This window comes from Erpetoichthys calabaricus, chromosome 9 (genome assembly GCF_900747795.2).
Source record: "Erpetoichthys calabaricus chromosome 9, fErpCal1.3, whole genome shotgun sequence".
In the NCBI taxonomy this organism is placed as follows: Eukaryota; Metazoa; Chordata; class Cladistia; order Polypteriformes; family Polypteridae; genus Erpetoichthys; species Erpetoichthys calabaricus.
Window position 1 is genome coordinate 33,942,689 of NC_041402.2, and position 20,206 is coordinate 33,962,894.

General features: G+C 42.7%; 1 protein-coding gene and 1 long non-coding RNA gene across 7 annotated transcripts in view; one reads left to right on the top strand and one right to left on the bottom strand.

Moving 5' to 3' along the window:
* cylda (cylindromatosis (turban tumor syndrome), a) overlaps positions 1–11,222 on the top strand; it is a 54,266-nt gene extending 43,044 nt beyond the window's left edge. For 5 of the 6 annotated variants that reach the window (XM_028809278.2, XM_028809276.2, XM_028809277.2 and 2 more), the window contains 7 exons: positions 2,428–2,519; positions 2,672–2,738; positions 6,036–6,168; positions 8,023–8,131; positions 9,039–9,157; positions 10,168–10,384; positions 10,549–11,222. In XM_028809278.2, coding sequence (XP_028665111.1) covers positions 2,428–2,519; positions 2,672–2,738; positions 6,036–6,168; positions 8,023–8,131; positions 9,039–9,157; positions 10,168–10,384; positions 10,549–10,733 — 922 coding nt within the window. In that variant the 3' untranslated portion in view covers positions 10,734–11,222. Of the gene's footprint in view, positions 1–2,427; positions 2,520–2,671; positions 2,739–6,035; positions 6,188–8,022; positions 8,132–9,038; positions 9,158–10,167; positions 10,385–10,548 lie in introns of those variants that run through there. The other variant, XR_007935862.1, reaches the window with a different exon arrangement.
* Positions 1–20,206, bottom strand: part of LOC127529182 (uncharacterized) — a 333,856-nt gene that overhangs the window by 150,203 nt on the left and 163,447 nt on the right. The gene's annotated exons all lie outside the window — the stretch shown is intronic.

A 20,206-nucleotide genomic window follows, 5' to 3' on the forward strand; every position in this document is an offset into this window, starting at 1 on the left:
TTATTTATTTATTTATTGCTATATTTTTTAGATTATGACAAAATGATTTTATGATTATGCTAAAATTTCTTCCCAGTGCCAGGTTTTTGTCATTCAATGCTACTGCAAAGTATCTCTAACAGTTTGAGAGGCTGCTGTCACCATGTGCTGCTGCAGAGATGATGCTCGTCGGATTGTGTTTAGTTTATGATAGATCAGACATGTGTTAGCAACTTATCTGTAAATCGACAGATGGCATCCACTTCAAGGGTTATTTTTTTAAGCTAAAAAAAAATCTGCTGTGGCCTTTCTAGTTTCTCATGACTAATTAGCAGTGTGCTTTGAAAGGCAATGGATTTGCACTCGCTGCCATTTATGCCCCATTTCTATTTCCACATCCCTTTGAAGATGAAGCAAACAGAATTTTGACAGGAAGAGCTAATGTTCGATTTTACTGGGGACCACATCAATACATTCATTAATAAAAAAACAATGTTAAAAGTAGGAAATTAAAGAGTAACTGTTTTTGATTAACATAGGAGTTTAAAATAATTTTATTGATTTATAGGATTAAATATCTCATCCTATTCTCAAACCTGCTATTACCTTGGACAGTGACTGTCCATTGCAGGGTTCACTCTCACCCACATGCACACTCAAAAAAGTGTCCTGTTTAGAAATATGAAGTAACCTAAACCTACATGTCTATGAGGAGGTGAGTGGAAAACCGTGGCTGAAGGTGCAAACTCCATTGAAACCAGGCACTGGGTTATATATATTGCTCAAAAAAAATGAAAGGAACACTTTGAAAACACATCGGATCTCAATGGGGAAGTCCTGCTGGATATCTCTACTGATATGGACTGGGTAATGTGTTAGGAACGAAAGGATGCCATAACGTTTGATGAAAATTATCAACCTACAGAGTGCTGAATTGAAAGACACCCTGAAAATCAAAGTGAAAAAAATGATGCAGCAGGCAGGCTTGTCCATTTGGATGAAATTTCATTGCAGCAACTCCAAATCGTACTTGGTAGTTTGTATGGCCCCCAGGTGCTTGTATGCATGCCTGACAATGTCTGGGGCATGCTCCTAATGAGATGACGGATGGTGTCCTGGGGGAATCTCCTCCTAGATCTGGACCAGGGCATCACTGAGCTCCTGGACAGTCTGAAGTGCAACCTGGTGGCGTTGGATGGACTAAAACATAATGTCCCAGAGGTGTTCTATTGGATAGAGGTCAGGCAAGTGAGCGTGGGGGCCAGTCAATGGTATCAATTCTTTCATCCTCCAGGAACTCCCTACATACTCTCACACATGAGGCCGGGCATTGTTGTGCACCAGGTGGATCCAAGGACTGCACCAGCACAGGATCTGACAATGGGTCCAAGGATTTCTTCCCGATACCTAATGGCAGTCAAGGTGTCGTTCTCTATCTTGTAGAGGTGTGTGTGTCCCTCCATGGATATGCCTCCCCAGACCATCGCTAACCCACCATGAAACTGATCATGCTGAACAATGTTACAGGCAACATAACGTTCTCCACGGCTTCTCCAGACCCTTTCACATCTGTCACATGTGCTCGGGGTGAACCTGCTCTCATCTGTGAAAAGCACAGGGTACCAGTGATGGACCTGCTGATTTTGGTATTCTATGGCAAATGCCAAACGAGCCCCACGGTGCTGGGCAGTGAGCACAGGGCCCACTAGAGGATGTCGGGCCCTCAGGCCACCCTCATGAAGTCTGTTTATGATTGTTTGGTCAGAGACATTCACACCAGTGGCCTGCTGGAGGTCATTGTGTAGGGCTCTGGCAGTGCTCATCTTGTTCATCCTTGCCCACAGGAGCAGATATCGGTCCTGCTGATGGGTTAAGGACCTTCTACGGCCCTATCCAGCTCTCCTAGAGTAACTGCCTGTCTCTTGGAATCTCCTCCATGCTGTTGAGACTGTGCTGGGAGACACAGCAAACCTTCTGGCAATGGCATGTATTGATGTGCCATCCTGGAGAAGTTAACTTTTAATTTTTTGGAGCAGTATATATATATTTATATTTTTATAGCACATTTTTATACATGAAAGGAGCTCAAAGTGGTTTAAATTAAATAATGACTATACAGAGTTAAAAAAGAAAGTGAAAAACTAAGTACAGCCATTTACAAAAAGTTATATAAAACAGTAGAGAATCAAAAAGTTTAGCTTAATAACAAAAACTGCTGTATGGTCAGACAGCCAGGGAGTCCAGGAAAATAAACGCTTCAGTTGGTGGGATCGCAGCTTGAAAAGTTTGGGTCCAGTTTTCACAGCCTAGTTGCCATCTTTTTCTAACATAGCTGGTACTTTGGGATATTTTCACTTGTGTCTTACTGTTTTCGAGCTTCTACATGATGAATGTTGTGCATGTGCCCTTCCATACTCTTGGATAACATGTTCTCCTCCCCTTCGACAGACATGGATATGTGTGTGCAACCAAGATCATGAAGCTCCGGAGAATACTAGAGAAAGTGGAAGCGGCTTCTGGATTTACTTCTGAAGAGAAGGGTGAGCAGTGTCCTTGAAGTCCCAAGTCTAGATAGCAGTTGACAACACTGTAGGCTAATGTCATGTCTCAACTCAAATTGGTGCAAATTGTCACCTGTCAGCTCTCTTTTCCATGCAAGTGCCTTACACATGTCCATTCCTTTTCTTTCCAGACCCAGAAGAATTTCTCAATATACTTTTCCATCATATTTTGCGAGTAGATCCTTTGTTAAAAGTTAGGTGAGCAAATGTGTTTTTGCATTCTTGATAACTCCAGTTCCTGATTACAAAGTTGTGAACTAGCTTAGTGAAATGAGATCTTTAAGATAGGAGATATGTGGGAAAATAATTGGACACTTCTGAAGACGTGCGTTTCACATGGTTAATAAACTGCAGTGAAGATGCATTTGGGCAGTTTAGTCTCTTAACTAAAGAAGCTAGCACATTCTAAGTTACAGGGGGAGAAATGCATACATAGAAACTTCAGGAGGCTAGGGTGAGCATGAAAGGTATGCAGAAAAAGGGGTCTGGTTTTCATGAAATGATTGACGTCTGTGGGTGTGTGGATATGATTTGACTCTGTGTACAATATATACTGATAGTGGCCAAAAAATGCTCAATACTTAATACATACCAGGTCACCATGGTCTACGATAATAGCTTATGTTTGTTGAGACGCAGAGACAACTAGCCCCTGGATTTCTCAAGGAGTATTTCATACCATTCTTCCATGGGAAATACATGAAACACATGACTTTTTGATGGAGATGGGGAAAAAACTGCACCAGACTTCTTTCCAAATTCCAAAATAACCTGTAAATATTTAAGGTTCTGTTCTGGTAATGAATACAGTAGCATACGGATTAATCTTTTATATGTGTCTCATATCAGTGGGTGGCAGATTACAGTAGACTCGCATAACATGCTGTAGTTCGGTATTGGGTAGTGCTGAATAACACCCAAGTGAGCTGCCTACCTGAATGCTCATGAATGAGGCCTAACGGGTAAACATTGGGAGGGTGACCGGTGTGTGTTTTGCCTGCTAAGATGAGTTCAGTTCGTCAGATGCACTTTTTGGCCCAGCTGTTGAATAGTGCAACAAGCACCTTGGCCTCCTGACCCAAACTTCAAGGCTAAGGTGACAAATGTGGCAAGTGCTAACTTAGCCAGCCTTGTGTTAGCTACTATCTCCTGGACAGTATGCTTAAAAATAACATTCTAAAAGAACAATTTATATTAAAAGAAATGCATATATTTATAAACTAATAAGTCAGCTTATTTTACAGTTCAGGCGAGCATGCCATAATAAGTGCCCAATGTCTTTTATGGCAGTTACAAAGGGAGAGGTGTGTGGTGACAGCTACCTATACCTTAGACCTTTGTAATATGTAAATATTCACGGTATGAGGCATTTCTCATGAACAGAGGAGGCCAAGAAAAAAACACAAATATTTATATGTGTGGACGTACTGTACAGGTTATTCTGGATGACGCCACATCTGACAAAAATTGTAGGTGAAAGTGGTCAGTCAGAATGATTATGCGATGACTTGCTGTGCTACCCATCTAAGACCATTTGAAATCTAGGTAATCAACGTAGACCTCAGTGGTAATGTTTTCAGTGTGCACCATCTATTGGAATGTATTTTGTAATGCATGTACTGTAGTAATAGAATGCCATGCATTTATCGTTCTTACAGATGGTGCATCATAAACATTTGTAGTAATAAAAGGATAAGTATCTGTACTTCTGTCTGTGTGTCCATCCGGTTGCTATGTCCCTTGTCATTCCAAAAGATGTTGCATCACAAACATTTGTAGCAATACAATGCTAAGTTTCTGAGTGTCTGTGTGACCAGTCATTTGCCATGTCTCTGTCATTCCAAAATATGGGCCATCACAAATATTTTTAGTCATAAAATGCATTGTATTTATCATTCTAATAGATGATGCATCACAAACATTTGTAGCAATACAATGCTAAGTTTCTGAGTGTCTGTGTGACCAGTCATTTGCCATGTGTCTGTCATTCCAAAATATGGGCCATCACAAATATTTTTAGTCATAAAATGCATTGTATTTATCATTCTAATAGATGATGCATCACAAACATTAACACTGTTTTTACTTATCCATACCAAATGGCATATAACTGAGACATGTGCTTTGCATGGTACACTGCAAATGTTAACGCTTAGCTCTACACTGATTACTTGGATTTCAACCCATCTTGGATGCATAGCACATCTATTGAGTAGTAATGAAATGCATTGCTACAAATGTTTGATGTGCCGTCTGTTGGAATGACAAGTTCAAAATATATGTCTATGTAATGTGTAATTTGGTATGGGGTTCTGTAAAAGCAGTGTTAATGTTTGTAATGCGCCATCTGTTGGAATTACAGAGTTATAGCAACTGGATGGACACACAGACACGCAGGCACTTGTCCTTTTATTACGGTGGATTAGTATTGACATTGTCTTCTGAGAGGAGGAGAGCACTCGTACCATATCTAGATTAAGTGCCCCACACCCTTATGAATCCGCAGAACCCTTTGCTGTTGGAACAAAGCACTTGGGATTGTCTGTTTTATTAATTTCTTCTGTGTTTGTGGGTCTCACATATACACTGGTGTTTGTGGAGAACGTGATGAAAGAAGATTCATTTGGACATTTTCACATTCCCTCACCGTTTGCTAATCCATTGCCTTTGCTTCTTCCATTATTGCACTCCTTGAAAACAACACATTGGCATGTAATGAATGATTTGTGCACAGCGCCCTGACTCAGGTGTTCTGCACCGTAGTGTTCTTGACAACAGCTTACATTGAAGATGGTCACACACTGCTTCTGTTTTGCTTTGAACTGGTTTACGTTTGCTCTTCTCATTAGCAGTGCATGCAGTATAATCCCAGAGTTTATACTTCTGAAAACAGCTTTCCTTCGCTACAGATGTCCGTCACTCTGAGTTTCAATGCTGACGGCCCCTCAGATGCTCTAGTTTTAAGAATTGAGCAGCTAGAGCAGTCCCTTGGCCCTAAATCTCTAGTTAAATGAGCCCCAGCAATCAGATCTACATCATTACAACTCAAGACCTTGGTGACATCTTCTAATTATAGTAAACAAAGACCGCTTGCCCAGCACTTTTATTTATAATCTTGAACATTGTTGGAAGTTAATTGCTTCATTGACTTGCTAACAATGCCTCTTTCTACTTCCAGTATGGTTTTTGTGCCAAAATTTAACCTGTATCTGCCTTTTTGACCACTACCTGTATGTATTACTGTGTATGTGTAATGCATTAGAGAGAGGAAAAAAGGATATCCCACGTAACTTAAAACTCAAAGATGTGCACTTGCCGGTCAGATATCTGTCAGATTGATCTCATATGTTTTCTTACTCCTATACCCTGGGGTTATGCTTAAGCAACTGAAGCTCCACCAAAGTGTCCATCTATAAAAAGCCGACTTTTTTTTTCTACTTGTGTGCTCTGTGATGAAGCAGGAATTGCTGCTTGTAACACTCTGCTATTTTGTAGGTCAGCGGGTCAGAAGGTTCAAGACTGTTACTTTTATCAGATCTTCATGGATAAGAATGAGAAGATTGGTGTTCCTACTAGTCAGCAGTTACTTGAGTGGTCATTCATCAACAGTGACTTGAAGTTTGCAGAGGTACAGAGCTGCGTGGGGGGTGAGGGCCATTCCTGAAAGCCTTGCGGTTTACACATTCACACTTTGAACAGCACAGGGGATGGGAATGGCTTATTGCTGATGAGAGGGATGGATTGAGGGCAAGTGGCTTATTCCTCTCCTTTAGAAGGTTTCCAGAAATTACCTTGATTTTTGGGGTAAGTGGCAGTTGGACCATAGGTACTGATAACTCGGTGAGGTAGCTACAGTTCCCTCCATAACGACTGGGACAAAGACACATTTTTCCTGATTTTTTTCCCCCCTCTGCTCCACAGTTTAAAATTACAAATCAAACCTTTCAGATGTGATTAAAGTGCCCATTGCACACTTTCATTTGAGGGTATTTGCATACATTTTGGTCTCACCATGTAGAAATGGCAACACAGTGTGTTTCAGGCCACCATAATGTTTGGGACACAGCAATGGCCAGTATATTAAAGCAGTCACATTTGGTACTTTGTTGCATTTCCCTTGCGTGCAATGACTGTTTGAATTCTGCGATTCATAGACATCACCAAGTGCTGAGGGTCTTCTCTGGTGATGCTCTGCCAGGCCTCTAATGCAGCCATCATCAGCTCCTGCTTGTTTTGGGGGGCTTGTCCCCTTATGTTTTCTTTTCAACACATGGAAGGCCTGCTCAATTGGATTGAAATCAAGTGAACTGCTTGGCCATTCAAGAATTTTCCGTTTTTTAGCTTTGATAAACTCGTGTGTTGCCTCAGCAGAATGTTTGGATCATTATCTTGTTGTAGGATGAAGCGCCGCCCAATGAGTTTAGAGGAATTTACTAGAACTTGAGCAGATATTTCTGTACACCTCAGAATTCATTGAGCCACTGCCATCAATGAAGAGAAGTGTGCCAGGACCTGTGGCAGCCGTACATGGCCAAGCCATAAGACCTCACCAACGCGTTTAAGAGATGAGGTGGTCTGCGTTGGATCTTGGGCAGTTCCTTTCATCTCCACACTTTGCTCTTGCCATCACTCTGATGCAGGTTCATCTTTTCTCGTCTGTCCACAAGACCTTTTTTCAGAATTCTGCAGGCTCTGTTAAGTATTTTTTCTCAAATTCTAATCTAGCCAGCCTGTTTTTTTGGTCTAACCAGTGGTTTACATCTTGCAGTGTGGCCTCTGTATTTCTGATCATGAAATCTTCTGTGGATAGTCGTCTCTGACACACACATGTCTCCTGAAGACTGTTACTGATGTGTTGGACAGGCATTTGGGGCTTCTGTCATCAGCAGTGAAGGTCTTCCTTAGCCTGCCAGTCACTTTCTGATTACTGAGCTCACCAGTGTACTGTTTCCTCCTTAATGATACCCCAGACATTTGATTTAGGTAATCCTAAGGTTCTACCGATCCCCCTAATGGTTTTATTCCTATTTTCACCTTCATAATGTCTTCTTTGAATTTCACTGGCACAGCTCTTGTCCTCATGTTGAACAATGGCAACTATAGACTCCAAAGGGTCTGAAGAATCACAAACACCTGTGATGACAATTATCCCAAACATTATGGTACCCTGAAACAGGGTGGGAATGTGTACTGTTTAAAAAGTTCTTGTCATTTTCACGTAGTGTGACCAAAGTTTATGCAAATACAACTACATGAAAGTCTGCAATGTGCACGTTAATCACTTCAGAGGTGTTTGATTTGTAATTTTAAACTGTGGAGTAGAGTTCTAAATCAAGTCAAATTGTGTCTTTGTCCCAAACATATATGGAGGGCACTGTATATCTGCCATGTGGATGCCAGCTGATCTTGGCTCGATGTCTAGTGCCTCTCTAGATGATTCATGTTAATGTAGTGCTAATTATCTTTGCTGCCTTAATCTTAGGCTCCATCCTGTCTCATTCTGCAAATGCCTCGTTTTGGAAAAGACTTCAAGATGTTCAACAAAATCTTTCCTTCTTTGGAGCTGGACATTACTGATTTACTTGAAGACAGTAAGTCTTTTCTTTTAAGCATTTTGTAATTCTGGCATCCTTTAAAAGACTGTTGCTATTGTTTGGTAGAGTGTTTGCATTGTATTTGGAGCAGCTAGCCTGGCGCCAGGCAGTGTTACCACTGTTGTAATAGTAGCAGTAGTTGTAGTAGTATTGTCACATGTGCATTCATCATCATAATAATTCTTTACATTTATATAGCGCTTTCCTCGCTGCTCAAAGCACTTTATACAGTGAGTGGGGAGACACTTTAACCACCACTAATGTGCAGCATCCACCTGGATGATGCGACGACAGCCATTTTGTGCCCGTACCCTCACCACACATTAGCTGTTAAGTGGTGAGAGGTAATTTGCCAATATTAGAGGTGAGGGATGATTAGGGGGCCAGACTGACTAGGCCATGATGTGCAATTTAGCCAGGACATTGGGATACACCCAACACTTTACAAAGGACCTTGATTTTATGTCTCATCCAAAGGATGGCATCATCTTTACATAACCATGTCCCTGTCACTGCACTGGGTTCCACATTCAGACTATGGGATGTGCCCCCACCTCAGCTGGCCTCGCCAACATCTCTTCCAGCAGCAACCCAACCTTTTCCTTGGTTGGTCACCAGTCCAAGTACGTACTTGAATCCACGTGAAGTTTTATGAAGAAGACTCCTAGTCAATAAGGGAATTCTGTTTCTTAAGCACAAGCCTACTTGTTCAAGTCTCACTGCTGACTGTATTATACTGAGAAAGTCATTTCAACCTGCCATTAAAACTTCATAAGCCACTGGTGTTTATAAGTCACTGCAGGTATAGGCTCTGACCAATTGCACTCCTGAATTGTATTTAGTGAATTTGAGAATTATTCCATTACTGATAAAGGCATCAGCTAAACAGATATAATGCTTTCAGCTCCTAGGGAATGTCGGATCTGTGCTGGCTTGGCTCTTTACGAGTGTAGAGAATGTTATGACGATGCCACTATCATGCCGGGGAAGATCAAGCAATTTTGTGAAAAGTGCAACATGCAGGTGAGTTAGTCTGAATTTAACCAAAGACTCGGAGTCTGAGAAAATTGTGCTACTGGGTCTCAGGCTGTGCAACTTGAAACAGTTGCAGTCCTCCTTTTGATCACTAGATGGTGCTGTTGGCTTGAGTAGCATAATTTTACAGGCCGCCTTCTCTCATTGCCATTCTGTTTTCTCCTAGAGTCACTCACTTCAGTGCTTGGATTTGTGTCAGTTTAGTTCAAATAAGCCTTATTAGAATTGCCAAAGAAGAAATAAGTTAGAATTGTAAAAAAATATATATATTTACATTAAAGTAAAACTATGCTTAAAACCATTTATTTTGCAAGTTGTTATTTACGGGTTAGTGTATTATTTATGGAGCCGTGCCATTGATGGTTCTATTGCAGTGGTATGTGGCTTTGTGTGTGTGTCTTGTGTGCCCAGCATGTTGCAGTCTCTGTCCCCCGCGCAGCACTCTTGAGTTGGGCCTCTGGGTTGAATTGATATAAAATTGTAGATTTTTTTAGATTGTACCTAACACAGGTCAAAGTAGTGTGCCTCTGTCTCATCATCCCCCAGCATGACACTGGCACAAGTTTGTCCGTGTCACCCTGGTCTCCATTTCTTGCTCTTGGGTGGATCAGGCAGTACCCTGCTAAACTGTAGACCTCTGAACCACCATCTGTAGCTCTCCACCATGTTGTGTTCTTCAGTTTCTGCACAGTATCTACTGTAGTGGGAATGCAGCGCGGCTGTGATAGAATTTGATTCGGGCAAGTGTCTCAGACAGGTCAGTGTGGCTCTGTCTACTGATTTTTGTTGGTGCAGTGCTCCTGTCACCTCGACACTCTGTGCTGGAATGATTCAAGTTTACTTTGGCAGAGGCAAATCCAGGATTTTGTGGCAGGATTTCTGGAGTAAAAAAATAAGTTGTCCCATACGGTATTTGTGATAAAGTTACTCATTGGTCTTCAGCAGCCAATATATTATTATTTGGTGTGATAACCACTTTTTTTTTTTTTTAATTGCAGGTGCATCTTCATCCACAAAGAAAAGGCCATAAGTTTGGCAAGCTTTCCATCCCCAGAGAGCTGGTAGACAGTAGCTGGCGCCAGAGTCGCTTCCCCCAGCAGAAAATGGAACTCTTTGCCGTGCTCTGTATAGAAACCAGTCACTATGTAGCATTTGTAAAATATGGCTCAGGAGATTCTGCCTGGCTCTTCTTTGACAGCATGGCTGATCGGGATGGTACGACTTGGAACTCTTTTTGTTGTTGTTTTTAACGGCTCATGACATTGCCTCTCAGTTTGAGCCCTACTCTCTTTCTGAGGTGGAGGGTTTGAGGTCCAAGATTATTCATGTGAACCACTCAATTTTATTTATTTATTTATTTTTATTGTTTTATCATCCAGGTGGGCAGAATGGTTTCAACATCCCACAGGTCACTCCGTGCCCGGAAGTAGGGGCGTATTTAAAGATGACTCCTGAGGAGCTCCATGCGCTCGATCCGAAAAGCATCCAGGGATTTGCACGAAGGCTACTGTGTGATGCGTACATGTGCATGTACCAGAGTCCGTCCATGAGCCTGTACAAGTGATGGGCACTCGTCTTTGTGCTCTTTCATGACTGGGGTAGTACTGACAGGTATTTCTGTTTGGACTTAAGTGGGCTCCTTCCCACACGACATCTTGCTGTCCTATTTATTTTTCCCAAAGTTGCTCCTTCATTATCTGACTGTTTGCACTGTGTGCTTGTTTGGGTTGATGCCATCAGTGGTCCCACGTTACCTCATTGTTGTCTTGGATGTTTGTCTCTCCAAGAGTGCATTTTTTTTTCTTTTTCAAGTGGAGATGATTCTAGCAACATCTCTGTTGGGTACATTACTCATTGGCGTGCCCGTGCCAACAATCCACTCCTGGACTCTCTCTCTCTCTCTCTCCCTCTCTTTTTTTTTTTTGGTTTATTCAGCTGTTACTTTGGTTTTGCTCCAAGCACTCTGTTTTGAAGAGTGTGCTTCTCTGCAAAGGCTGAAATAAACAGTGTGCCGAGTGTTTTTTGCACACATTCATAGAAGTGTTCACACCAAGCTCTTCCTGGAAATGTTTATTTGGGGGGCTGGGCAAAGAGGATGTTGGATATTATAACGACGTGTGACCCCCGGGGTGCTGGATGATTCAGCTGAGTGGAGCTGGATGTGTAATGTGATGGTAGTACACCTTCAGCAGCTTTTGATTGAATTTAAAACCAAATAAAGGAGTTCACCTTGAAAATCCTTTAAGGAAGAATGGCTCAAGATGACATTTACACTTGGGCCTGACAGAGGGCGTGAGAAATTCCACTAAAAGAACTAACCATTGACATTTGCGTGCTCAGAAAGTAGTTCCTGTAGCGCCTTACATAATAATTGAACAGTGAGGGGTGATCCATGTGTGAGGTGGACGTTCTCACTGGCAATCAAAACACAGTGATTCATTTCACACCGTCATCCCTGTGCATTTCTATATACTGGTGCATCTCAATACATTAGAATATCATCGAAAAGTTAACTTATTTCAGTAATTCAATTCAAAAAGTGAAACTCGTATATAGATTCATTATACACAGTGGTATATTTCAAGTGTTTGTTTCATTTTGCTGATTATGACTTATAACTAATGAAAACCCAAAATTTAGTATTTCAGAAAATTTGAATATTGTGAAAAAATTCAATATTGTAGACTCCTGGTGTCCCACTCCACTCGGCTAATTAACCCAAAACATCTGCAAAGGTGGCCCGAGCCTTTAAATGGTCTCTGTAGGCCACACAGCGGGTAAGCCACAAAAGGTCATCGCTAAAGAAGCCGGCTGTTCACAAAGTGCTGTGTCCAAGCATATTAATGGAAAGTTGAGTGGAAGGAAAAAATGTGGCAGCAGGAAAAGGTGCACAAGCAACAGGGATAAGCGCAGCCTTGAGAGGATTGTGAAGCTCGGCCCATTGAAGAATTTGGGGGAGATTCAGAAGGAGTGGACTGCGGCTGGAGTCGGTGCTTCAAAAGCCACCATACACAGACATATCCGGGACGGGGGCTACAACTGTCACAGCATTCCTTGTGTCAAGCCACTCCTGAACCAGAGATGTCGTCAGAAGCGTCTTACCTGGGCTAAGGAGAAAACGGACTGGACTGTTGCTCGGTGGTACAAAGTCCTCTTTTTAGATGAAAGTAAAATTTTGCATTTCATTTGGAAATCAAGATTCCAGAGTCTGGAGGAAGAGTGGAGAGGCATAGCATCCAAGTTGCTTGAGGTCCAGTGTGAAGTTTCCACAGTTAGTGATGATTTGGGGAGCCACGTCATCTGCTGGTGTTGGTCCACTGTCAGCGCAGCCGTCTACCAGGAAATTTTAGAGCACTTCATGCTTCCCTCTGCTGACAAGCTTCATGAAGATGCTGATTTCATTTTCCAGCAGGACTTGGGACCTGTCCACACTGTCAAAAGTACCAATACCTGGTTTAACGACCATGGTGTCACTGTGCTTGATTGGCCAGCAAACTCGCTTGACCTAAACCCATATATGGGGTATTGTCAAAAGGAAGATGAGAGACACCAGAGCCAACAATGCAGATGAGATGAAGACCGCTACCAAAGCATCCTGGGCTTCCATAACACCTCCGCAGTGCCACAGGCTGAACGCCTCCATGCCACGTCGCATTGATGGCAGTAATTCATGCAAATGGAGCCCCGACCATGTACTGAGTGCATACATGGTTTTGCTGTCGGCTGGGGGCTGTGCCCAGCCAGGACGCCGAGAAGGACCGAGAGAGGGACTATGCCTCCCCTGGACCACAAGAGGGCAGCCGCCCTGGTTTGTGTGGGAGCTACAGGAATTGAGCATGGAAGCTCAACCCTATAGGGGCCCGTGGCCACCGCCAGGGGGCGCCTGGACGAGTAAAGACCCTGGACATCAGCACTTGTGCTGGCGGAAGAAATACCAGGTACACCCGGTGGCGGATGTGCCGCAGGAAGCTCATCAAGGGGCACCTGGAGCACGTCCAGGTGGAAATAAAAGGGGCCGCTTCCCTCCAGTCATTAGCCGGAGTCGGAAGGAAGAGGACAGAGCTCGGAGGAGAGGAGTGGAGGCGGTGAAGGACGGCATTGGAAGGCCCAGACTTAAGGGTGATTGGTACTGGGGCACTGTGTGCTGTGCGGGACTTTAGTGTACATATTGTAAATAAACACGTGTGTTGGAACCATCAGTGTCTGCCTGTCTGTGTCCGGGGCTGAGTTACCACAATGGATATATTTTTCAGTAGGCCAACATTTCTGCATTAATAATCAGGATCAATCGGGATGTAATATTCTATTTTTCGGAGATACTGCATTTTGAGTTTTCATTACCTGTAAGCCATAATCAGCAAAATTAAAGCAAACGCTTGAAATATATCACTCTGTGTGTAATGAATCTATATAATATGAGTTTCACTTTTTGAATTGAACGTTTTGATGATATTCTAATTTGCTGAGATGCACCTGTAGTAGCTCTATTCAGCTGCTTTTGAGTGTACATCGATGGTGAAGAAAACAAAAAATGACGTCTCAGTGCAGCTCTTTGCGCGGTCCACTAACATTACTTGTTCTTTTAAATTTGGTCAGACTGAAGCTATGACAATAGATGGCGTGCTGGTGCATTTTGTGTTTGATTTCCGGCTGACTGCTTTCTCCATGTTTTTTTTTTTCCCCCAGATAATTCCAGCTGTTCTCCCATATCACAAACTCAAACAGGTTGGGTAAATTGAAATTGTTCAGGCCTGAGTGATTTCTGTCAAAGGGTTGAGATTCCTGCCTTGTATCCGATGCTGCCAGAATGTGAAACCCCGACCCTTTATCAGAGCACGCGCCGCCGGGTTCATGGCTGCTGACGGTCAAGGCCTGAGCCAGTCCCAGCAGTACCGAGTGCAGAGTACGCCCCAGTCTATCACTGGGCCAGTTTAGCCTTGCCAGTAACAGCTTTGGGAAGAGGAGGAGGTCCTACTCAGGTACAGGAGAACGTGCACACTCCATGCAGACAAAAAATAAAATAAAAAATTAAAACGGATTCTAGTGGCAGCACTTTGGCACCGTGCCGGCCTTATCAACTCACTTCTTTACTGAGTGACTCTGAAAATCAAGTCAGCTAAACTTGTGACCTTTTTTGGCAAGAAAGCAAAAAAATTAAATGACGACCACGTTGAGCAGCATCGGTCCCTTCATGTGACATGTCTGTGTTACTTGTGCTCTTCCTTTAAAACTTAAGACTAATAAACAGCAGTATAGCACGCCATTCAAAGGTAATGGTGAAAGAATATTAAGACAAGCACAAAAAGAATTGGAAAAGATGTTAAAGTATAGCAGGGAATGGCAGGTCGTAGATTCCTGTTACTCCCCCAAAAATAAAATAAATGAACTGCGCAGTGAGACTTTCAGGTGTAGGTGTTGTGGTCTTTTTACTGTTTTTCATGTCACTTTCTCTTTGACCTGCCACTTCTGCATATGTATCAGCTTTTCTGATTGTGATGTACATACAAGTAGACAAGTGGGGGATTACAGTTTCACTGCTAAATCATCCAGTAGTTCTGCTTCTGTGTCTGTTGTTCGTCATGAATTTGAGAGTAGTTCAGCATAGAGTCCCCAACAAGCCTTTGACTTGTGAAGATTAAAAGCAGAAGAAGATTCTCTATATATACAGTTGTGCTTGAAAGTTTGTGAACCCTTTAGAATTTTGTGTATTTCTGCATAAATAGGACCTAAAACATCATCAGATTTTCACTCAAGTACTAAAAGTAGATAAAGAGAAACCAGTTAAACAAATGAGACACAAATATTATACTTGGTCATTTATTTATTAAGGAAAATGATCGAATATTACATATTTGTGAGTGGCAAAAGTATGTGAACCTTTGCTTTCAGTATCTGGTGTGACCCCCCCATTGCAGCAAAAACTGCAACTAAACGTTTCCGATAACTGTTGATCAGTCCTGCACACCGGCTTGGAGGAATTTTCGCCCATTCCTCCGTACAGAACAGCTTCAACTCTGGGATGTTGGTGGGTTTCCTCACATAAGCTGCCCGCTTCAGGTCCTTCCACAACATTTCGATTGGATTAAGGTCAGGACTTTGACTTGGCCATTCCAAAACATTAACTTTATTCTTCTTTAACCATTCTTTGGTAGAACGACTTGTGTGCTTAGTGTCGTTGTCTTGCTGCATGACCCACCATCTCTTGAGATTCAGTTCATGGACAGATGTCCTGACATTTTCCTTTAGAATTCTCTGATATAATTCAGAATTCATTGTTCCATCAATGAAGGCAAGCCGTCCTGGCCCAGATGCAGCAAAACAGTCCCAAACCATGATACTACCACCACCGTGTTTCACAGATGGGATAAGGTTATTATGCTGGAATGCAGTGTTTTCCTTTCTCCAAACATAACACTTTGCATTTAAACCAAAAAGTTCTATTTTGGTCTCATCCGTCTACAAAACCTTCTTCCAATAGCCTTCTGGTTTGTCCATGTGATCTTTAGCAAACTGCAGACAAGCAGCAATGTTTTTTTTTTGGAGAGCAGTGGCTTTCTCCTTGCAACCCTGCCATGCACACCATTGTTGTTCAGTGTTCTCCTGATGGTGGACTCATGAACATGAACATTAGCCAATGTGAGAGAGGCCTTCAGTTGCTTAGAAGTTACCCTGGGGTCCTTTGTGACCTCACCGACAATTACACGCCTTGCTCTTGGAGTGATCTTTGTTGGTCGACCACTCCTGGGGAGGGTAACAATGGTCCTGAATTTCCTCCATTTGTACACAATCTGTCCGACTGTGGATTGGTGGAGTCCAAACTTTTTAGAGATGGTTTTGTAACCTTTTCCAGCTTGATGAGCATCAACAACTCTTTGTCTGAGGTCCTCAGAAATCTCCTTTGTTCGTGCCATGATACACTTCCACAAACTTGTTGTGAAGAGCAGACTTTGATAGATCCCTGATCTTTAAATAGCACAGGGTGCCCACTCACCCCTGATAGATGGTTTTGTAACCTTTTCCAGCTTGATGAGCATCAACAACTCTTTGTCTGAGGTCCTCAGAAATCTCCTTTGTTTGTGCCATGATACACTTCCACAAACTTGTTGTGAAGAGCAGACTTTGATAGATCCCTGATCTTTAAATAGCACAGTGTGCCCACTCACCCCTGATTGTCATCCATTGATTGAAAACACCGGACTTGAATTTCACCTTCAAACTAACTACTAATCGTAGAGGTTCACATACTTTTGCCACTCACAAATATGTAATATTCGATCATTTCCCTCAATAAATAAATGACCAAGTATAATATTTTTGTCTCATTTGTTTAACTGGTTTCTCTTTATGTACTTTTAGGACTTGAGTGAATATCTGATGATGTTTTAGGTCATATTTATGCAGAAATATAGAAAATTCTAAAGGGTTCACAAACTTTCAAGCACAACTGTAAAAGTATTTATTGCACAAAAATGATCTTTAACAGTGAAGCTCCAAAGAGCACAAAAAGCACAACAGGTGTTGCCTGAAACAGACAACGTCGAAGCAAAAGTTGCAATAGACAATCCAGTAGACATGTCAAAAAAGAAAAATCAATAATAATAAATACTCATCAAACCACTAAACGCATTCAATGAACCGCAAGGGACTGCTGCATATGGGCGAGGGCAGCCCCTTGAGTGTGATGGGCAGGTGGCCCTGCCTCTTGGGGAACCAGACACACAGAGCATAACAGAAGATACAGAGACACACATAGAAAGTAAATGATCAACAATATTAAAAGAACAAGAAAGACATAAAGGAGTTTGAACCAAAGCCAGTGTTGGGAGGCACCACCTGAATTGAATTAAGTGGGCTCAAGGACGTTACAGTATGTAAGGTGCCAATGTATGGTGCAGTGGTTACTGCTGCTAGTTCACAAATCCAACATTCTAGTTCAGATCCTAGCCTGGTCACTGTCTTTGTGGAGTTTGCGTGTTCTCGTTGTGCCCGTGTGGTTTTTACTTTCACATCTAAAGACTTGTGTGTTACATTAATGGGTAACTAAACATTGGCTCTGTGTGTGAGTGGGCCATGTGATGGCCTTGCATCACCTCCAGGGTTGGTTCCTGCCTAGTGCCTGATGTTGTCTGGATAGACTCCTGACACTCCTTAACAGAATTAACCAGTTTTACAATACAATACAATTTATTTCTTGTATAGCCCAAAATCACACAAGAAGTACCGCAATGGGCTTCAACAGGCCCTGCCTCTTGACAGCCCCCCAGCCTTGACAAGAAAAAACATCCAAAAAACACCCTTGTAGTGAAGAAAAAATGGAAGAACCCTTGGGAAAGGCAGTTCAAAGAGAGACCCCCTTTCCAGGTAGGTTGGGCGTGCAGTGGGTGTCAAAAAGAAGGGGGGGTCAATAAAATACACAGAAGAGAACACGAGAATGTTGTGTCAAGTTGGCAGTGTGTTGGCTAAGCAAGATCAAATACTTTGGAGGGGTTGCATGCATTTTTATTTATTTCAAAATTCCAATTATGTGTCCTTTGAGTTAAACGCTGAACCTAAATTGGCCCGGTGTGTGCAAAAATGCCCAGCCCTACATTGGCATCCCATCCAGTAATGGTTCCAACAAATTTCTGCTGGCATAAATTCCGGTGGCCTTCCATCCTGTAAGATGAGTAGAAAGGATTTTGTCCAATTCCACCCATTCCACTTGTCCTCTCTTTTCAATTCTATCTGGATGAGCCACAAGGAGAAACAACAATAAGAAGATTTTCTACTCTTTATGCCACCGGTAGTGTTTTATTCTTGAAGAACATTAGCTCAGTCTCAATGTGTTGTCTGTTTTGTATGCACTAAATGTCATTTGATGAGATTTTTCAGGTAAGGAAGACAGAAGTCCCAAGGTAAGGGAGTCCTACAAATCTTATCTGTCCATTGATGGTCGTTCGTCTGTCTATGATGGGGTTGTGTGGCATACCGGTACTGAAACCCAGGGCTGTCTTAACATATGGGCACAATGGGCACTGGCCAGGGGCACCAAGAGCATAGGGGCCCACGGTGTTTCTGTTGCCTATGGATGTTTCTGTTTCGTTATCAAAACAGGGGCCGCAGTGCACTACTTTGCTTGAGGGCCTATGATGCTGTTAAGACGGCTCTGCCAAAAACCACACATTTTAAAATGATATGGCACCAGCATTTTGGGATTTTTCAGTCCTGGAAGTAAACATCTGCTTTATCTCAAACCCCTCCAACTCCAGCCCCCAGCCAATTGACACTTGTGGAAAAAAATGTCTATTTTGTAATTTTTGAAATGACACTACTTACTTCAACTTGAGGGGACGTCACATCTGGTAAGAGGGAAGCAGTGCTCAGTGCAGGGAGGCAAACAATTGTGTGATGCTCTGTGATATCTGGAGTAAGACTGGCGGTGGGGGTTATAAGACTTATTGGGTATTTGAATTGCAACTGTTTTAGTACTAGTACTGAGGTCCAAATGCAAAAGTCAAAATGTTAGCATTGGTCCAACACGAGTAGTCCATGGTTGTTCCACTTGTGGCACTGAAGAGTGAGGATAGATGACTCATTGTTAAGGGAGTTCTCATCCATCTATTTAGTTATTTGTGTACAGTATCTATCATCTATTTGATGGCACTGGAGAGAGACGAGTAGAACTCCCTTACCGTGAGACTTCCATCTTCAACGTGTCTGCTTATGGTTGTTCTACTCAATATTCCATGACACTAGTGAGTGAAGACAGATGCCTCAAGGTAATGAAGTTCTCATCTATCTTTATCTATTTATGGAGTTTTACTTATCTGTTCTGCTCACCATTCCATGACACTGGCGAGAGATGAGAACAACTCCCATAACTTGAGACTTCTGTCTTCAATGTGTCTTGTTTGCGTATGGTAGTTCTACTCAATATTCCATGGCACTACAGAGTGAAGACAGATATATAGATAGATAGACCGATCCCTTAACCTTGAGGCACCTGTCTTCAATTGTGAATTTCCCCGTGGGATTAATAAATTATCTATCTATCTATCATATAGTGCCTTGCTTATCTATGCCTTTGTTGTAGAGGCCCCCCAACCTCCTAAGAACTGCTGGTTAGGTAGATCTGCAGTTCTAAACTGGCCCTGTGTGCCTGTCGTTGTGTGTGAGTGGGCCCCACAATGGTGTGGTATTCTATACCGGTCTGTTTAATTCTGTAAACCAAGTTCATTTTGGAAAGGCAACGCCTAAAACACATTACATGTCTTTGTGTGTGTGTATATGTATGTATGTATGTATGTGTGTGTGTGTATGTGTGTGTGTGTGTGTGTGTTCACAATAGGATGGACTGACACCTCGTCCAGAGACTGTTTCAGCCTTGCGCCCAATGCACGCTCTGTTGGGCTCCAGCGTCCCCTCGACCCTCCTCAGGATTGGTGGCTCTGGAAGATGGATGGATGGATGGATGGATGAATGTTCATCCACCTGTTCATCTTTTTTTCGATTCCATTTATCCTGTTTACAAAACAGCCAACCGGCAACATGACTGGGGTGGTAGGGGGAGGCTACTGATATTTCTTTCGGTTGACAACTAACCATTTTTCGGGGCACGACCTGTAGAAACGCCCCTATCGACCAAACCAGCATCATATGCCAAATGCACACACCTGGCCAGGCTACCCTGCACGTTTTTGCTTTTTGGAATTAAAACCGCGCCTGGATTCACACCCGGGGCTCTGGAGCCGCAAGACACCAGCGCTCACTGCTACGCCGCCATTCCCCTCCGCCTTCTTTCATCCTTGTTGATTACAGTGGCATAGCATAGTGCCTCACAACAACAGAGATCTGAGCTGGATTCGCTGTCTGTGCATTGACTCCTATCGGGCCAGTTTGCAAACATCAGTCCAACTAACGGCACGCGACGGGGTAAGGAAATGCAGAGAGGACATCATTAAAACTCGCCGCAGCCTACAGCGATGATCAAGAGTCATAGTGACCTGTACACTTCAATTTCAGAACGGGCTCAGGTTTCATGGCTTCTGTTGTGCTGTT